At 38.6% G+C, this 15,653-nt stretch overlaps 1 protein-coding gene across 2 annotated transcripts in view; it reads left to right on the plus strand.

Moving 5' to 3' along the window:
* The first annotated feature begins 61 nt into the window (after positions 1-61).
* Positions 62-15,653, plus strand: part of GTF2E1 (general transcription factor IIE subunit 1) — a 38,080-nt gene continuing 22,488 nt past the window's right edge. Inside the window, exons 1-3 of one of the 2 annotated variants that reach the window (XM_025377959.1) lie at positions 62-212; positions 4,591-4,797; positions 5,364-5,841. In XM_025377959.1, coding sequence (XP_025233744.1) covers positions 5,394-5,841 — 448 coding nt within the window. In that variant the 5' untranslated portion in view covers positions 62-212; positions 4,591-4,797; positions 5,364-5,393. The remainder of the gene's footprint in view (positions 213-4,590; positions 4,798-5,363; positions 5,842-15,653) is intronic. The other variant, XM_025377958.1, reaches the window with a different exon arrangement.

The following is a 15,653-nucleotide window of genomic DNA, read 5'->3' on the forward strand; positions in this document are numbered from 1 at the left end:
GGCAGAGCTTTCAATTTCATTGGCCGCTCGGAGCGTGACTGTCTGAATCGAAGGCTTCACTGAGCTGATTGGCTGGTCTGGTAGCGGGGTGTTTCCCCAGCTGGTCGCAGGAATAGTGCGTTTTCTTTGTCGCGTAAGAGGCGTGGCTCATTTAAGCCGGTAGTTGAAGAGCTGAGGGCAGCTGTAGTGGGAGTGTTCCAGGATTCGCTTTGGTAAACCTTGTTCCCTGTTCCTTGTTCGGAGTTCCCTGGCCGGGCATTGCATTTCATGATTTCTTCTTCCTTTCGCTCCCTCTTAACTATCCTCCCCTATTGAATTACCCTCTTGCCTTGGTCCTCTTGGTTCTCCAAAGAACCATTGACCCCGGAACGGCCCGTGTGGGACCTCGGGTAGGGCGGGCTTGGGTGCGCCGAGTGTGGCCCTAGACCCAACTGGGAGAGTCCGAGGGAGTTTGGGGTCTCGGGGTCTCGCAGTGGGGAGGAGTGCATATCACCGAACGCGTCTCGTGGAGGGCAGCTGGGTCCGGAGGTTTCGCAGTAGTTTGCCGCTATGTGTTCAGTGAAGGCGTGGAAAGTGCCATGAAATGTACCAGAACACCGCAGTTAGATGTGTAGAATCCCAGGTTGTTCTAGAACTGGAGTAGTGGTGTACTGAAGTAATCTAACTGGACTCTTCGCATCCAGCTTTTTTCTCCACTCTGCAGTCAGCGCACACTTTTAACATCGTGAATTTGATCCACTCACCTCCAGCTTAAAACTGTTTTAAATTTAAGAAGAGAGTGCCCAATAGCCTGTCCAATTCTACCGTGGAAGCAAGGGTGGAGGAAGTGAAGCGGGGGGAAGCTGGCAAAATGAGCCCTGTTGGAACAACACGTGTACCTAGGACACATATGGAAAGTTTTATGGAAGTACTTGTCTGGCTGTGCTAGATACTGGAAATTAATTGGTGAATAAAATGAAGTCTGGTCTTAGAGATAGACATGGAGAAAGTACAAGAAGGGAGAAAGAGCCATGGAACATGTGAGACGGGATGATTGTACGCTACCTAATGGGGAGTCTGGGAAGGCCTCTATGAGGAAACGTCATTTGAGACTTGAAGGATGATTAGGAGAAGGGAGTTGGCTTAGTTGTAGGGGCAGAAGGAACAGCATGTGCAAAGCTCTGGTAAGCACGGAAAGCACATGTGGCTTATGGAATTGAGAATATGCTAGTGTGGCTGGATATGAGGCTGACAGGGTAGACAGGGCAGAGGGTGCATTCTTTTCAACTTTGTTTCTCTAGCTCCGTGCCTGGTGCACAATAGTCCTTAAATGTTTATATGATTAAAATACACGTGTCTGGACTGGGGTAGGGAGGTGAGGCTGGGATATGACTCATGGACTATGAAGATCAAAGGAAGAAACAAAGGTCCTAGGAGGTACCACACTCAGAAGTCTCCAGAGACCAGCCATACTCCTTCCCTAATAATGCCAGCTGCTATTCGTCTTCAGCTTATTGTTTCCATGTGGGACCATGGGCTCACTTTTTCCTCAGATATTTCCAATTTTTCAGGAGGAGCTGGAAGTTGAAATTTATGTGAACTCTTACAATTTTTAAATGTTGACAACTAATTCAGAAACTTTTTGAAACATTTCTTTGGGTGAAACAATGCGTGGGGCGGGGGGGCTGCCAGTTTGAGAATTCTTACCTAAGACCTCTAGAGATTGAGTAAGGAGATTCAGTGTGAGTGGGAAGTGGTGGAGGAGAGAAGTTAGTGGTCAGGAAGGAGGATTTTAGAATGCACAGATTTTGAACAAGGTGGCACAGCTTCATTTCATTCCTAAGCTCTAGTTTCATTTGTTCAGCTACCTGCTGGGCATATTCAGAGGAATATCCTATGGTATTTCCTCAGAGACACTTCTAAAAATGATTTCCTCATTTCTTCCATATCTGCTCCTCTTCAAGTGTCACCTATTTCTCATGGCAGTACTTTTCCTAGCTACACTGGCTCAAAACAGAGCTATTTAAGATTTTTCCTACTCTCATATTCTGTATCCAATATATTTTGTTGGGTCCTTGTTATTTTTTTTTCTGTAATAACTTTCATTCATTCTGTTCTCTTCTTGCAATTTTTTGCCTTCTTCCTTAGTTTGATTTTATACCCCCAATACTTCCACATTGCCTCCACCTTCACCCATGTGAGTCCATTCTTCATATTGGTATAAGAGTCGTTTTTCTAAATAGGGGATTTATTATGAATGCCAGTACTTAATTGAACTCTTATGCCAGCCCTGAAAGCAGAACACTTTGCATTAATTATCTCACTGAGTTCATACATTAACTGTGTGAGCAGGGGACCGTTAATCACTTTTTTTTTTTTTTGAGGGTCATGTCCTGTCACCTAGGCTAGAGTGCAGTGGCTCAATCATGGCTCATTGCAGCCTTGACCTCCTGGCTCAGTTGATCCACCTCAGCTGGTACTACAGGTGCACGGCACCATACCTGGCTAAGTTTTAAAATTTTTATAGAGGTGGGGTCTTACTGTGTTTCCTAGGCTGGTCTTCAACTTCTGGACTCTAGCAGTCCCCCCATCTCGGCCTCCCAAGGTGTTACAATTACAGGTATTAGCCACTGCACCTGGCCTAATCACTTTTTATATATAGAGAAAATGAGTCTGAGAATTTTCCGGGGTCAGGGGGGCTAAGAAATACTGGAACTGGGATTTAAACCCCAAAACTGTTGGATTGTAAAGTCTTCACATCACTCCCTGACTTTAGTCTTCACAGCTCCCTAGGGTGTTTTAGGCAAAGGAAACAGGCTGAGTGATAAGTGGCACAGGGACCTCTCCATGCAGGATGAGCATTGGCAGGATATATAGTAGGTACTTTTGCTGTATAGTAGAGCCACCTAAAGAGCTTTAAAAATTTGTGTGATGCCAAATCTGGCCGCCCCGAACCACCTGAGACAAAACCTTTAGGAACGGGGCCCATGGTCAGTATTCTTAAAACGTTCCCTAGATGATTCTGCTTTAAAACCAGGCTTGAGAACTATTAGTCTGGGACATGGCATGTATGGAACAGGGAAGGAGAATACAATAGTAGGAAATAATCCTGGAAACAGGTTATGTTGACATTTTTTTGCTGTTCTTTGTTGAATGTTTCAGAAGCCATATGTTGTGTTCTGACAACTGTTGAGGATGTAAAACAACAAAAAACCAAAACTGGGTTCAAGTACAATGTACAGACCAAACTGAGAAGGAAAGCAAAGTGTGTCCAGTAGTATGCTGTGGTACTACTTTGGTGTCTAGCCCAGGCACTTGCCGGGCATCCTTAAGCCCTGGGGTAGCGGGAAGGCTCTAGGTTCACAGATTTGGATCTAGGTGCTACTTTGTTATATCTTATAATATATAGTCATACCTAAGTATTTATAACCTAAAGTACATGTTTTCTTTTGACTGCCTTTTCCTTTATTACACGAAAGGCCTTATATTTTGCCCCCAAAATATGTGCATAGATTGGTTATAGATTGGTGTGTAGAGTTTCCTTATAGTATGGTACTATGGATATCAAAACATTTCTTATAAAAAGAGTATTAAATCTGTTGGGGTTGATAACCATTGATTTCAAATAAAAAGGTCAGTTGAAACTAGTATTAATAACAGAATATGATTCTCCATGAAATATTCAGTGGGATGTCTGTTAAAAATTATCCTGTGGAGCCTGGCCAAGATGGTGAAACCCTGTCTCTACTAAAAATTCAAAAATTAGACAGGTGTGGTGGTACACACCTATAGTCCCAACAACTCAGGAGGCTGAGGCAGGAGGATCGCTTGAACCCGCGAGGCAGAAGTTGCAGTGAGCTGAGCTCGCGCCACTGCGCTCCAGCCTAGGTGACAGACTGAGACCCTGTCTCCAAAAAAAAAAAAAAAAATCCTGTGCTGGGTGTGGTGGCTCACATCTATAATCCCAGCACTTTAGGAAGCCCCCAACATGGGTGGATCCCTTGAGCTCAGAAGTTCGAGACCAGCCTGGGCAAAATGGTGAAACCCTGTCCCTACAAAAAATACAAAAATTAGTCAGTCATGGTGGTGTCCACCTGTAGTCTCAGCTACTGGGGAGTTTGAGGTGGGAGGATTGCTTGAGCCCCGGAGGTTGAGACTGCATTGAGCCAAGTCACACCACTGAACTCTAGTCTGGGCAACAGGGCACCTGTCTCTATTAAAAGAAAAAAAAAAAAATTCCCTGTGGGCTAGGGAAATTTAACTTGATTTAATCTATGTGGATAGTCTAGCCATTTTTAGTTTGGAACATATTAAGTTGATATGGAAGCTGTCCTTCCTAAGCACTTTAATTACATTCTTATTAATCACCACAACTCCATTGAGGTAGTTGATACTATCCTTATATCTTAGAGAGTAAAATGTGGTTTGAAATTGTTTAAGGGATTTGCTCAGGATTACATAGTTACCAAAACACAGGCTGGTACTCTGAATTTCAAAGCCCAGGTTTTTTTTTTTGTTTTTTGTTTTTTTGGAGACTGAGTTTCGCTGTTGTTGCCCAGGCTGGAGTGCAGTGGCGCAATCTTGGCTCACCGCAACCTCCACCTCCAGAAGCCCAGGTTTTTAAATTAAACCACATGCCAATATGGGCTTTGAGAAGACAGCTTTCTGTGTCATGGTATGGAAATGAGATACACTTAGTTTCTGCTTTGTTAAGGGATTCAGTATTTAAGAATATTTTGGGCTGCTCTCCCTCTCTCATTTTCTACCTTTTTAAGGACTGGATGGTCTTTCCTTGATTATCAGATTTAATTTTTCAAGGTTAGTAAAACTATCTGGATCTAAGTATTACTTTCTTTCAGTTTTACACCAGTTAATGATTTTGTCAAACACCCCAGGTGGTGATTACTTATGTGTTTATTGGTTTGTTGTGATATTATTGTGAAAGCATGAGTATGTAAAACATCCTAGAATCTTGGTAGAAAAATTTTACTCAAGAAAAGAAACAAAGACACTTTTAGGAAATGCTAACTGCTAGTTTTCTCAGGGTTTCCAGCATTCCCAAAGAATAGTGAGCATTTCATGTAGTTTTTTGTGTTTGTCTTCTGAAGTAAAGGAGACTTGACGTAATATATTGTTTTATAAATAAGTTACTTTTTAATCAAACATACTCTAGATCATAAAAGTAGCTATTTAAGAAATATGTAAAACTTTTTGGGTGTAATCTTTTGTGCACTCTAGAGGAAAATCTTGTTCTGCTCTGTTAAATGCTTAGGTATTAGAAATGTTTTAAAACTCTTTGAGTACTTCTCTGGCACTGCAAGAATGGTGGATATGATTACCATGTTTTTATACCTGGCTAATTTTCTATTTTTTTCTGAATTCAGTATATTTAAAGTTGGAGTTCGTTGCTAAAGATGACAGACCCAGATGTCCTCACTGAAGTTCCAGCAGCATTGAAGCGGTTAGCCAAGTATGTGATCCGGGGATTTTATGGCATTGAGCATGCCTTGGCCTTGGACATCTTGATCAGGAACCCCTGTGTGAAAGAGGAGGATATGTTGGAGCTGCTCAAGTTTGATCGGAAGCAACTTCGATCAGTTTTGAATAATTTAAAGGGAGACAAGTTTATCAAATGCAGAATGAGGGTAGAGACTGCTGCAGACGGAAAAACCACTCGCCATAACTACTACTTCATCAATTATCGTACTCTTGTTAACGTGGTAAAATATAAATTGGACCACATGAGAAGGAGGATTGAGACTGATGAGAGAGATTCGACCAACCGGGCTTCCTTCAAATGTCCTGTCTGTTGTAGTACTTTCACAGACCTAGAAGCTAATCAGCTCTTTGATCCTATGACAGGTGAGGTTTATCCAGTTTGTGAATCTTTAAAATAAAGTGTATACTACCCTTTTTCTTAAATTGACTCATCTAATTTTTAAACCATCATATATATTATTATAAAAGTGAATGGATCAGTGTAAGTCACAGCATGCAGTCAGTCTTACTGTCCTGTTTGGCTATCGCACTACTTTGAGAAGCCTTTGCATAAGCCTTTCTCCTTCACAAGGGAGTTTCTCACTTATGGCCCTCCTACCTCTGCCCACCCCGCCTTATTTGCAACTGCAGTCTACTCTGAAGGGTTGATTTGTCTACCACTTTGAGGCTGTTCTAATTTTATTTTTGACCTCTAGACAGTTGCAATACAGTGTATTTAAATGCTTTGTTAGTAAAAGTAGAAAGTGGTATCAGGAGTATATAACTAGGGCATGTAATCTGGATTTGGGGAAGGCCTCTGGAAGAAGTTAACGTTTGAGACCTAAAAGATAGTAAGAGTTAGCCAGATGAAATAAGAGGGGAATTCTTTCCAAGGTAAGACATTTAGTGTCCTTTAGATACACATTATTATTGGAAGAAAATTGTCAACAAGATATATAATTGGCCTGATTTGATTGAATAGTTTTAAGGATTTTTAACACAATTTAGAAATGTTTCTGAAAATATAATATGTATTTTCTGCATGTTTCTGAAAATACATTTTCTGAAAGTACAATATATCTAGCATAAACATGAGAAACTTTAAATTTCTCAGTTATATAGTTATTTTATCTTGTTATCCGTTTACACAATAAAAAGAGACTAGTTTTGTTAAATACTCAATGGATCAATTTTGTCTTATTTTCTACAGGTAAAAATCTATAGAAGGACTCACTGCTATCAGATTAAGTCATTTTGTTATGATTGAATTCAGGAGTATAGGCTGCTTTTTAGTTCATACATCTGTCTTTTTAAAAACTTCATCTGAAAGTTTAAACTTTGACCCATGTAATATTTTGTCGTACAAAAGTACAGATTTCTGTGTATGTTTTATTTTCTGATTTTTATGTTATATATGGTACATTTTAAATAATTTTAAAATTATTTTTTTAAGTGGGAAATAACCCCAATATAAATTCAGGTTATGACCAAAAGAGCCAGAAACAATCTGTGACCTTTTTTTTCTTATTTACTGTGAGGCAATGATTTTGGATGCATTTAAAGAATTCACAATTAAACATTTAATTTGTCTGAGCCTAGCTTTTTACCTTGAAAGGGCTCCACAAGGAGAGATCTTGATTATAAGAAAGTCTTAACCATCCTCGGTATGAGAATTGCTTGAGTGTTCTATAGAGAAAGGTTGTAGAATATATCTGGAGCTCTTCAAAATAGGCTAGAAAAGTCTCATGATTCTTGCCATTCACTCTAACAGATTTCTTACAGGAGGTCTGGGTTTGGTTTTGTAATGCTCTACGGATGTTGGTTTTAACACTCTTGTTAAAGAGATGTTTAAGATGTTGGCTTCATCACTCTTGACCACAGTAAAAGGTGTTATCCAGTCCCTTGGAGCAATCTAAAATAACATGCTTCTACTACATTTATTTGTCATTTGAGTCCTATTTAATATAATGAAACTTTCCAAAAGGAGATGATTTCTACTACTTATATATCAATATTTAGGAGATTGATCATGATACTCTTGAATTTCACCTAGATTCTGAATGAAACTAGTTGAACTCAATAGATGGCCTGTGAAAGAGATGGCCTAACATTCTGGTACAGTCAAGGTGACTTGAATCAAGGAGTTAGGGTAGAGGGCATGAAAGTATTTTATGAAATAAAGCTAAAACTGAAACAATTGAGTTGTGACCAGTGTGAACAAAGACTATTTTTAATGTGAGGGCTATGGTCAGCATGAAGATGAAAAGAAGGGGTACCTGAGAGCAAGAATAAGTCACTTAATCTTGATGTCACTCAGGGGAGGGTGCCCTTATCAGCCAACACTAATGCTTGACTTAATTGGCAGTTATGTCCTACAGTGAAGCCTGAGGTATTTTGATTAAAAATTTATAATCATTAGGGACCCTCATTCTGAGAACATACTTGCCTTTTTATTGTAATGTGGCTTTTCATTTAGATGCTCCTTTAAGGGGAAAATGTGCTGATTAGGCAATATTAGGCCCCACTTGCTTGCCAGTTCTGATGTTGTGAGTTTTGTTTTTGTTTTGTTTTGTTTTTAAACTGTTAATACCCAACAGCCTCCTTTGGTCTATACATTCCTTTTAGAAATCTTTGTATTTTTCTCTATTATTCTTTCTTGTTTTGCTCAGTATTCATTTCTCTCTTCTCTACTCCCACCCCATTATGAGGAAGATGGGCAATAAAAATTTGGTGTGTGTAGTAAGGTAGGAGGGAACTTTTTCTGCTGTGATAATTATACTTTGTCTAAATTGGTAGATTGCAGTTTTCTTTCTAAGCCCAGTCCTGTACAAATCCAGTTTCCTGGTTGCTAGAGGAGATTGATAATATTTCTGATCAAGTGATGGAAGTATTTAATGGACTTCTACCTGCATTTCTTTTCAGTAGTTCTCAGATTGACTTGTGGTGTGCATGAGCAATTAGGGGATACTCAGGAATTGGATTTGCAGCCTTCTAGGCTTTACTGTTTTCCCTGACAGAAAATGCTTAACTCAAGTGTATGGGCAATTCTCTGCCACAGGACAAAGGGTAGTAACTCCTAGATGAGCTCCTGAGGACCACCTGCAAATTCTGGACGGAGGAAACAGACCAGCAAGGATTGTTTACCATTGTTAATTCACACATAAGCCATCGATCTTCCTACTTCAGTTTACCACTTTTCCCTATTCCATCTCTACTTTTCCTAAAGATTGTAGATTTTCTCCATACTTTCCATTTAGATTTGCTTTTGGTATTTCTGGGTTGAACTCTCTTCAGATGTATAGATATATTATTTACTAAAATGGAATAACCTATTCTTTGCACACTAGTCCCTCAGAAGCTTAATCATTAAGGTAAAACCAGCTGTTTTAAGTTTCTAAAATATGGGAGGATTATGTAATCAAAACAAAAACATGACATGAAATCTCTCAATGAATCAGCAAAATAACATCTTGTGTTTCATAAATGCGTGTTTTAGATTTAGCAAGCTTCCTGACCGTTTAAATAGACTTAAGTATTTCTATTTTAGCAGTCTCAGCCCTGGGTGATTGAGTTAATGGCACTTCTAAGTTAAGTTCAACAGCATGCTTCTCCTGAGGGGGAGAGGGGGATCTTATCTCTTTTTAGATGTTAAGGTTAGATGATTTGGAAATAGCTTTATATTTTCCATTTTTAGTTTAAAAATTATGCAACCATAATGCCAGAGACAAATTTGAAGAGAAAAAAATCACTCACAAAGCCACCAACCTTTTACATATTACCTACAATTACAATCATAGCTTAGAATAGTTTATGATCTCTTGGTTTCTTAATGTACCAAACTCTCCTGTTTCTATCTAGTGTTCAAAATATGTTTTAATAGATGTATTTTTTCCCCATTTTCCTTTCCCCTCCTTTTGGGCACTTCGGTGGTATCTATTTTTTGCTGGTATAGATAAGATGCTTTGAATACTTTTGTATATACAGCATGTTATTCGTGTTCACATTTTTCCTTATGAATTCATGGCAGTGGGAATATTGGGCAAAAAAATACAATTTTAGAGCTTCTCTAAAAACATATATGGCGTTGTAGTTTTACTGTGGGTGAGTGGAGTAGAATTGTTAGATGTTTGAATTGGAAATAATTTGGGAGCCCCTTTTACTGCATTCACCTAGAGACCTAGGAGTCACATTTTAAATTTTGACATGAGATAATTTAAATTTTTTTAAAAAGGAATCTTATAAATGTATATTTAATAAAATCTTAGAAATAGAAATTGAGAGATTATCTAGTTCAACTCATCAAATAATGTGTATGTGGGTGCAATGTACATGCCTGTGTTGTACTCTTGGATTTGGAAGATCTTATAATGTAATAACGAATAAATTTAGGGGTATATACATTGCTAGACTGTTTTAGATTTACTATTAAGGGAGAATATGACACTTCTCACGGAGATTCACCTTGTTTTGTTTGGCTCCATGGAAAGACTTAGCAACAGATTTTAGGATTAGCATAAAAAAGTCTTTGATAATTAAGTAAGTCTCTAATAAATAACTCTTAAAAACAGCCAACAATTGAATAGTTCTCTTCTAGTTATGAGCTCTGAGTCACTTGGAATAGTCAAGTAAACTTGGTATCTACTTAAGATATTCATATGTAAGTTTGGAGTTAAATTATATGAGTCCCTTCTTGGCCTGTGACTACAGATAAAGCTTTTTGATTTGGACAGATCCGTTTCCTGATGGCCTCATTCATTGGGATTCCTTTTCTGTTCCCTTACCCTAACATTTAAAAATTATTAGGATTCTGTATTTGTGAGACTCAATTAAAGAGTTTGCCTTCATAGGGCAGGCTACTTTTTCCTGTCTTCATCTCTTTCTACTTAGGATAGGAGATACCTTTAAAATTTTTTTTAATTAAAAGAAATTTTTTTGTGGCTAAGTAAGTGTTTATGTTTATGGGGTACATGAGATGTTTTGATATAGGCATGCAATGTATAATAATCACGTCATGGAGAATGGCGTATCCATCCCCTCAAACATTTATCTTTTGTGTTACAAACAATCCAATTATACTCTTAGTTATTTTTAAATGTATAATTATTGACTATAGTTACCTGGTTGTGCTATCAAATAGTAGGTCTTACTCATTCTTTCTAACTATTTTTTTGTACTAGTTAGCCATCCCCCATCCCTACTACCCTTTCCAGCTTCTGGTAACCATCCTTTCACTCTCTATGTCCCTGAATTCAGTTGTTTTGATTTTTAGATCCCACAGATAAGTGAGAATGTACAATGTTGATCCTTCTGTGCCTGGCTTATTTCACTTAACATGATGATTTCCAGTTCCGTGCATGTTGCAAATGACTGAATCTCATTCTTTTTTGTGGCTGAATAGTACTCCATTGTGTATGTGTACCACAGTTTCTTTATCTAGTCATCTGTTGATGAACACTTAGGTTGCTTCCAAATCTTAGCTATTGTGAACAGTGCTGCCACAAACATGGGAGTGCAGATATCTCTTTGATATACTGATTTCCTTTCTTTTGGGTATATACTTAGCAGTGAGATTACTGGATCATATGGTAGCTTTATTTTTAGTTTTTTGAGGAACCTCCAAACTGTTCTCCATAGTGGTTATACTAATTTACATTTCCACCAGCAGTGTACAACAGTTCCCTTTCCTCCACATGCTTGCCAGCATTTGTTATTGCCAGGACAGGAGGTATCTTATAAGCAGTGTTTTCAATTCCTGAAGTGCTAAAAACACAAACAAGAAGAAATCTTTCCAAGGTTGTTTTGCTCAGTTGTTGAGTTCTCAGTCTTTGGAATCTTACCCAGCATGGGTTAATTAGACAATTATGCCGCAAAGCTCAAAAGTATGGATTGGGGAGTGCGGGGAGCAAGAGAGGGGGGTGTTTATTAGAATAAGTTAAAATATATATAAAAACAAGTTCTGGAAAGATAGGAACAAGTATTGTTCCTCTTCTACCCTTCCCCCCCAAAACCTTTAGGTCTGATTTTTAAAAATTCTGCTGCTTTTGATTTTGAGGATTTGAGAACTTTTTTAAAAAAACAACGTTTTGGCTGGCCTCAGTGGCTCATGCCTGTAAACCCAGCACCTTGGGAAGCCAAGGTGGGCGGATCGTTTGAGGTCAGGAGTTCGAGACCATTCTGGCCGACATAGCAAAACCCTGTCTCTACTAAAAATACAAAAATTAGCTGGCCGTGGTGGAGCGCACCTGTAATCCCAGCTACTTGGGAGGCTGAGGCAGGAGAATCTGTTGAACCCGGGAGCCAGAGGTTGCGGTGAGCTGAGATTGCACCACTGCACTCCAGCCTGGGCGACAGAGTGAAACTTTGTCTCAAAAAACAAAACAAAACAAAAAATCTTTTATCTTTTTTGTATTTCAATGCCAATGACATTAAGAGCTAATTTATTTGCTTATTTGTGAAGAGTTGCTGTCTGGTTTTGATGCTTTGGGTTTTGATACAATATTCTATTCGTTATTGTCTTTCAGATAGTTGAGATGAGTTTGATTTGGGCCTAATTTAGAGAATTTATTGCAAGCTTTAATATTCATCCATGTACCATCCTTCAGGTTGTTGTTTTCTACCCTTCTTCTCCCACATTGTACCTTTTTTCCCCTTTATCATAAATTCCAGAATCGAGGAATGATGCATGATTAGAACAAATTCAGGTAAATTCCTATTTAAGGAAGGAGAAGCCAATTTTATTGATTAAATTGAATTTTGGAGGGTGAGGTTGTGTTGTGTAAATCATTGATACATTTGATTCTGAATTTCAAAAACATTAAATCTGATTTTTCTTTTGCATGCAGATGAATGAGTATTTTGCAGTGTTATGTGTTCTGTGGTGAATTTTTAAAAGATAATTTTTCAAATTTCTTTTTATTATAGGTAAAATAATTAAATGTAATGTAAAACTATGTTCCTGTCATGTGTGCTACTGTTTGCTAATAGCAACTCCTTTTTCTATACATTTTCCCTTGCCCAGTTAAACTGAAGAAATTTGCTTTATGAATATAAAGTTTAGGAATTAGACTAAAAGGTGACTTTTTGAGACTTCAAAATTACGTTTTAATAGATATTCCCCTGAACATTATAAGTTATAAAAATTGCAACAAAGGACTTCATAATGCTTTCAGAAAAGCCCAGGAATGACTGTATAGCTTCTGCATATTGATTAAGAGGGAATTGAATGTTTTTGGAGAGTTCAATATGGCATTCGTTTTCTTTCTTTTAAAAGTATATAAGTAATATATGGCCGGGAGTGGTAGCTCAACGTGTGTAATCCCAGCACTTTGGGAGGCTGAGGTGGGCGCATCACATGAGATCAGGAGTTTAAGACCAGCCTGGCCTACAGGGTGAAACCCCGTCTCTACTAAATATACAAAAAGCTAGGCGTGGTGGCGCACACCTGTAGTTCCAGCTACTCGGGAGGCTGAGGCACGAGGATCGCTTGAACCTCGGAGGCAGAGGTTGCAGTGAGCCGAGATCATGCCACTGCCAGCCTGGGCAACAGAGCGAAACTCTGTGTAGTAAAATAAAATAAGTAATATATGAATGAAAACTTGGTAAAGACACAAATAGTAGAGAGCTATGTAAACTAAAATGGCAAACTAGTTTTTCCTCTCTGTGACTTTTCCACTTACCCACCAATTATCTCTGTCATAACAGAGAAACTATGAAGTTTTTGCTTATCCTTCCAGTCCTGTTACCTTGTATCCCTAACACCATCCTTCAGAAGCCCTTTAGAAATCTAACAATGCACAGTGATTCTTTATTTTCTTTTTTAAAAATTTTATTTTTTTATTATACTTTAAGTTCTGGGGTACATGTGCACAACATGCAGGTTTGTTACGTAGGTATACATGTGTCATGTTGGTTTGCTGCACCCAACAACCTGTCATTTACATTAGGTATTTCTCCTGCTAATCCCTCCCTGAGCTTCCCACTCCCTGACAGGCCCTGGTGTGTGATGTTGCCCGCCTTGTGTCCATGTGTTCTTATTCAGCTCCCACCTGTGAGTGAGAACATGTGGTGTTTGATTTTCTGTCCTTGTGATAGGTTACTGAGAATGATGGCGTCTGGCTTCATCCATGTCCCTGCAAAGGACATGAACTCGTCCTTCTTAATGGCTGCATAGTATTCCATAGTATATATGTGCCACATTTTCTTAATCCAGTCTATCATTGATGGTCATTTGGGTTGGTTCCAAGTGTTTGCTATTGTGAATAGTGCCACAATAAACATATGTGTGCATGTGTCTTTATAGTAGCATGATTTATAATCCTTTGGGTATACCCCCAGTAGTGGGATCGCTGTGTCAAATGGTATTTCTAGTTCTAGATCCTTGAGGAATCACCGCACTGTCTTGCACAATGGTTGAACTAATTTACACTCCCACCAGTAGTGTAAAAGCATTCCTGTTTCTCCACATCCTCTCCAGCATCTGTTGTTTCCTGACTTTTTAATGATTGTCACTCTAACTGGTGTGAGATGGTATCTCATTGTGGTTTTCATTTGCATTTCTCTGGTGACCGGTGATGATGAGCAGTTTTTCATACGTCATCTATGCTGTATATGCATATGTTGGTTGCATAAATGTCTTCTTTTGAGAAGTGTCTGTTCATATCCTTTACCCACTTTTTGATGGGGTCGTTTGTTTTTTTTCTTGTAAATTTGTTTGAGATTCTGGTTATTTGCCCTGTGTCAGATGGGTAGATTGCAAAGATTTTCTCCCATTCTGTAGGTTGCCTGTTCACTCTGATGATAGTTTCTTTTGCTCTGTAGAAGCTCTTTAGTATAATTAGATCCCATTTGTCTATGTTGGCTTTTGTTGCCATTGCTTTTGGTGTTTTAGTCATGAAGTCTTTGCCCATGCCTATGTCCTGAATGGTATTGCCTAGGTTTTCTTCTAGGGTTTTTGTGGTGTTAGGTCTTACATTTAAGTCTTTAATCAATCTTTAGTTAATTTTTGTATAAGGTGTAAGGAAGGGATCCAATTTCAGCTTTCTACATAGGACTAGCCAGTTTTCCCAGCAGCATTTATTAAGTAGGGAAACCTTTCCCCTTTTCTTTGTTTTTGTCAGGTTTCTCAAAGATCAGATGGTTGTAGATGTGTGGTGTTATTTCTGAGGCCTCTGTTCTATTCCATTGGTCTATATATTTGTTTTGGTACCAGTACCATGCTGTTTGGTTACTGTAGCCTTGTAGTATAGTTTGAAGTCAGGTAGTGTGATGCCTCCAGCTTTGTTCTTTTTGCTTAGGATTGTCTTGGCTATGTGGGCTCTTTTTTGCTTCCATATTAAATTTAAAGTAGTTTTTTCCAATTCTGTGAAGAAAGTCAGTGATAGCTTGATGGGGATAGCATTGAAATTATAAATTACCTTGGCCAGTATGGCCATTTTCATGATATTGATTCTTCCTATGCTTAAGCATGGAATGTTCTTCCATTTGTGTCCTCCTTTATTTTGTTGAGCAGTGGTTTGTAGTTCTGCTTGAAGAGGTCCTTCACATCCTTTGTAAGTTGGATTCCTATGTATTTTATTCTCTTTGTAGCAGTTGTGAATGGGAATTCACTCATGATTTGGCGCTCTGTTTGTTTATTATTGGTGTGTAGGAATGCTTGTGATTTCTGCACATTGATTTTGTGTCCTGAGACTTTGCTGAAGTTGCTTATCAGCTTAAGGAGATTTTGGGCTGAACCCATGGAGTTTTTAAAATATATAATCATGTCATCTACAAACAGAGACAGTTTGACTTCCTGTTTTCCTAACCGAATACCCTTTATTTCTTTCTCTTGCCTGATTGCCCTAGCCAGAACCTCCACCACTATGTTGAATAGGCGTGGTGAGAGAGGGCATCCTTGTCTTGTGCTGGTTTTCAAAGGGAATGCTTCCGGTTTTTGACCATTCAGTATGATATTGGCTGTGGGTTTGTCATAAATAGCTCTTATTATTTTGAGATACATTCCATCAATACCTAGTTTATTGAGAGTTTTTAGCATGAAGGCTGTTGAATTTTGTCGAATGCCTTTTCTGCATCCATTGATATAATCATGTGGTTTTTGTCATTGGTTCTGTTTGTGTGATGGATTACATTTATTTATTTGCATATGTTGAACGAGCCCTGCATCCCAGGGATGAAGCTGACTTGATCATGGTGGATAA

Source organism: Theropithecus gelada, chromosome 2 (genome assembly GCF_003255815.1).
Source record: "Theropithecus gelada isolate Dixy chromosome 2, Tgel_1.0, whole genome shotgun sequence".
Taxonomy (NCBI): Eukaryota; Metazoa; Chordata; class Mammalia; order Primates; family Cercopithecidae; genus Theropithecus; species Theropithecus gelada.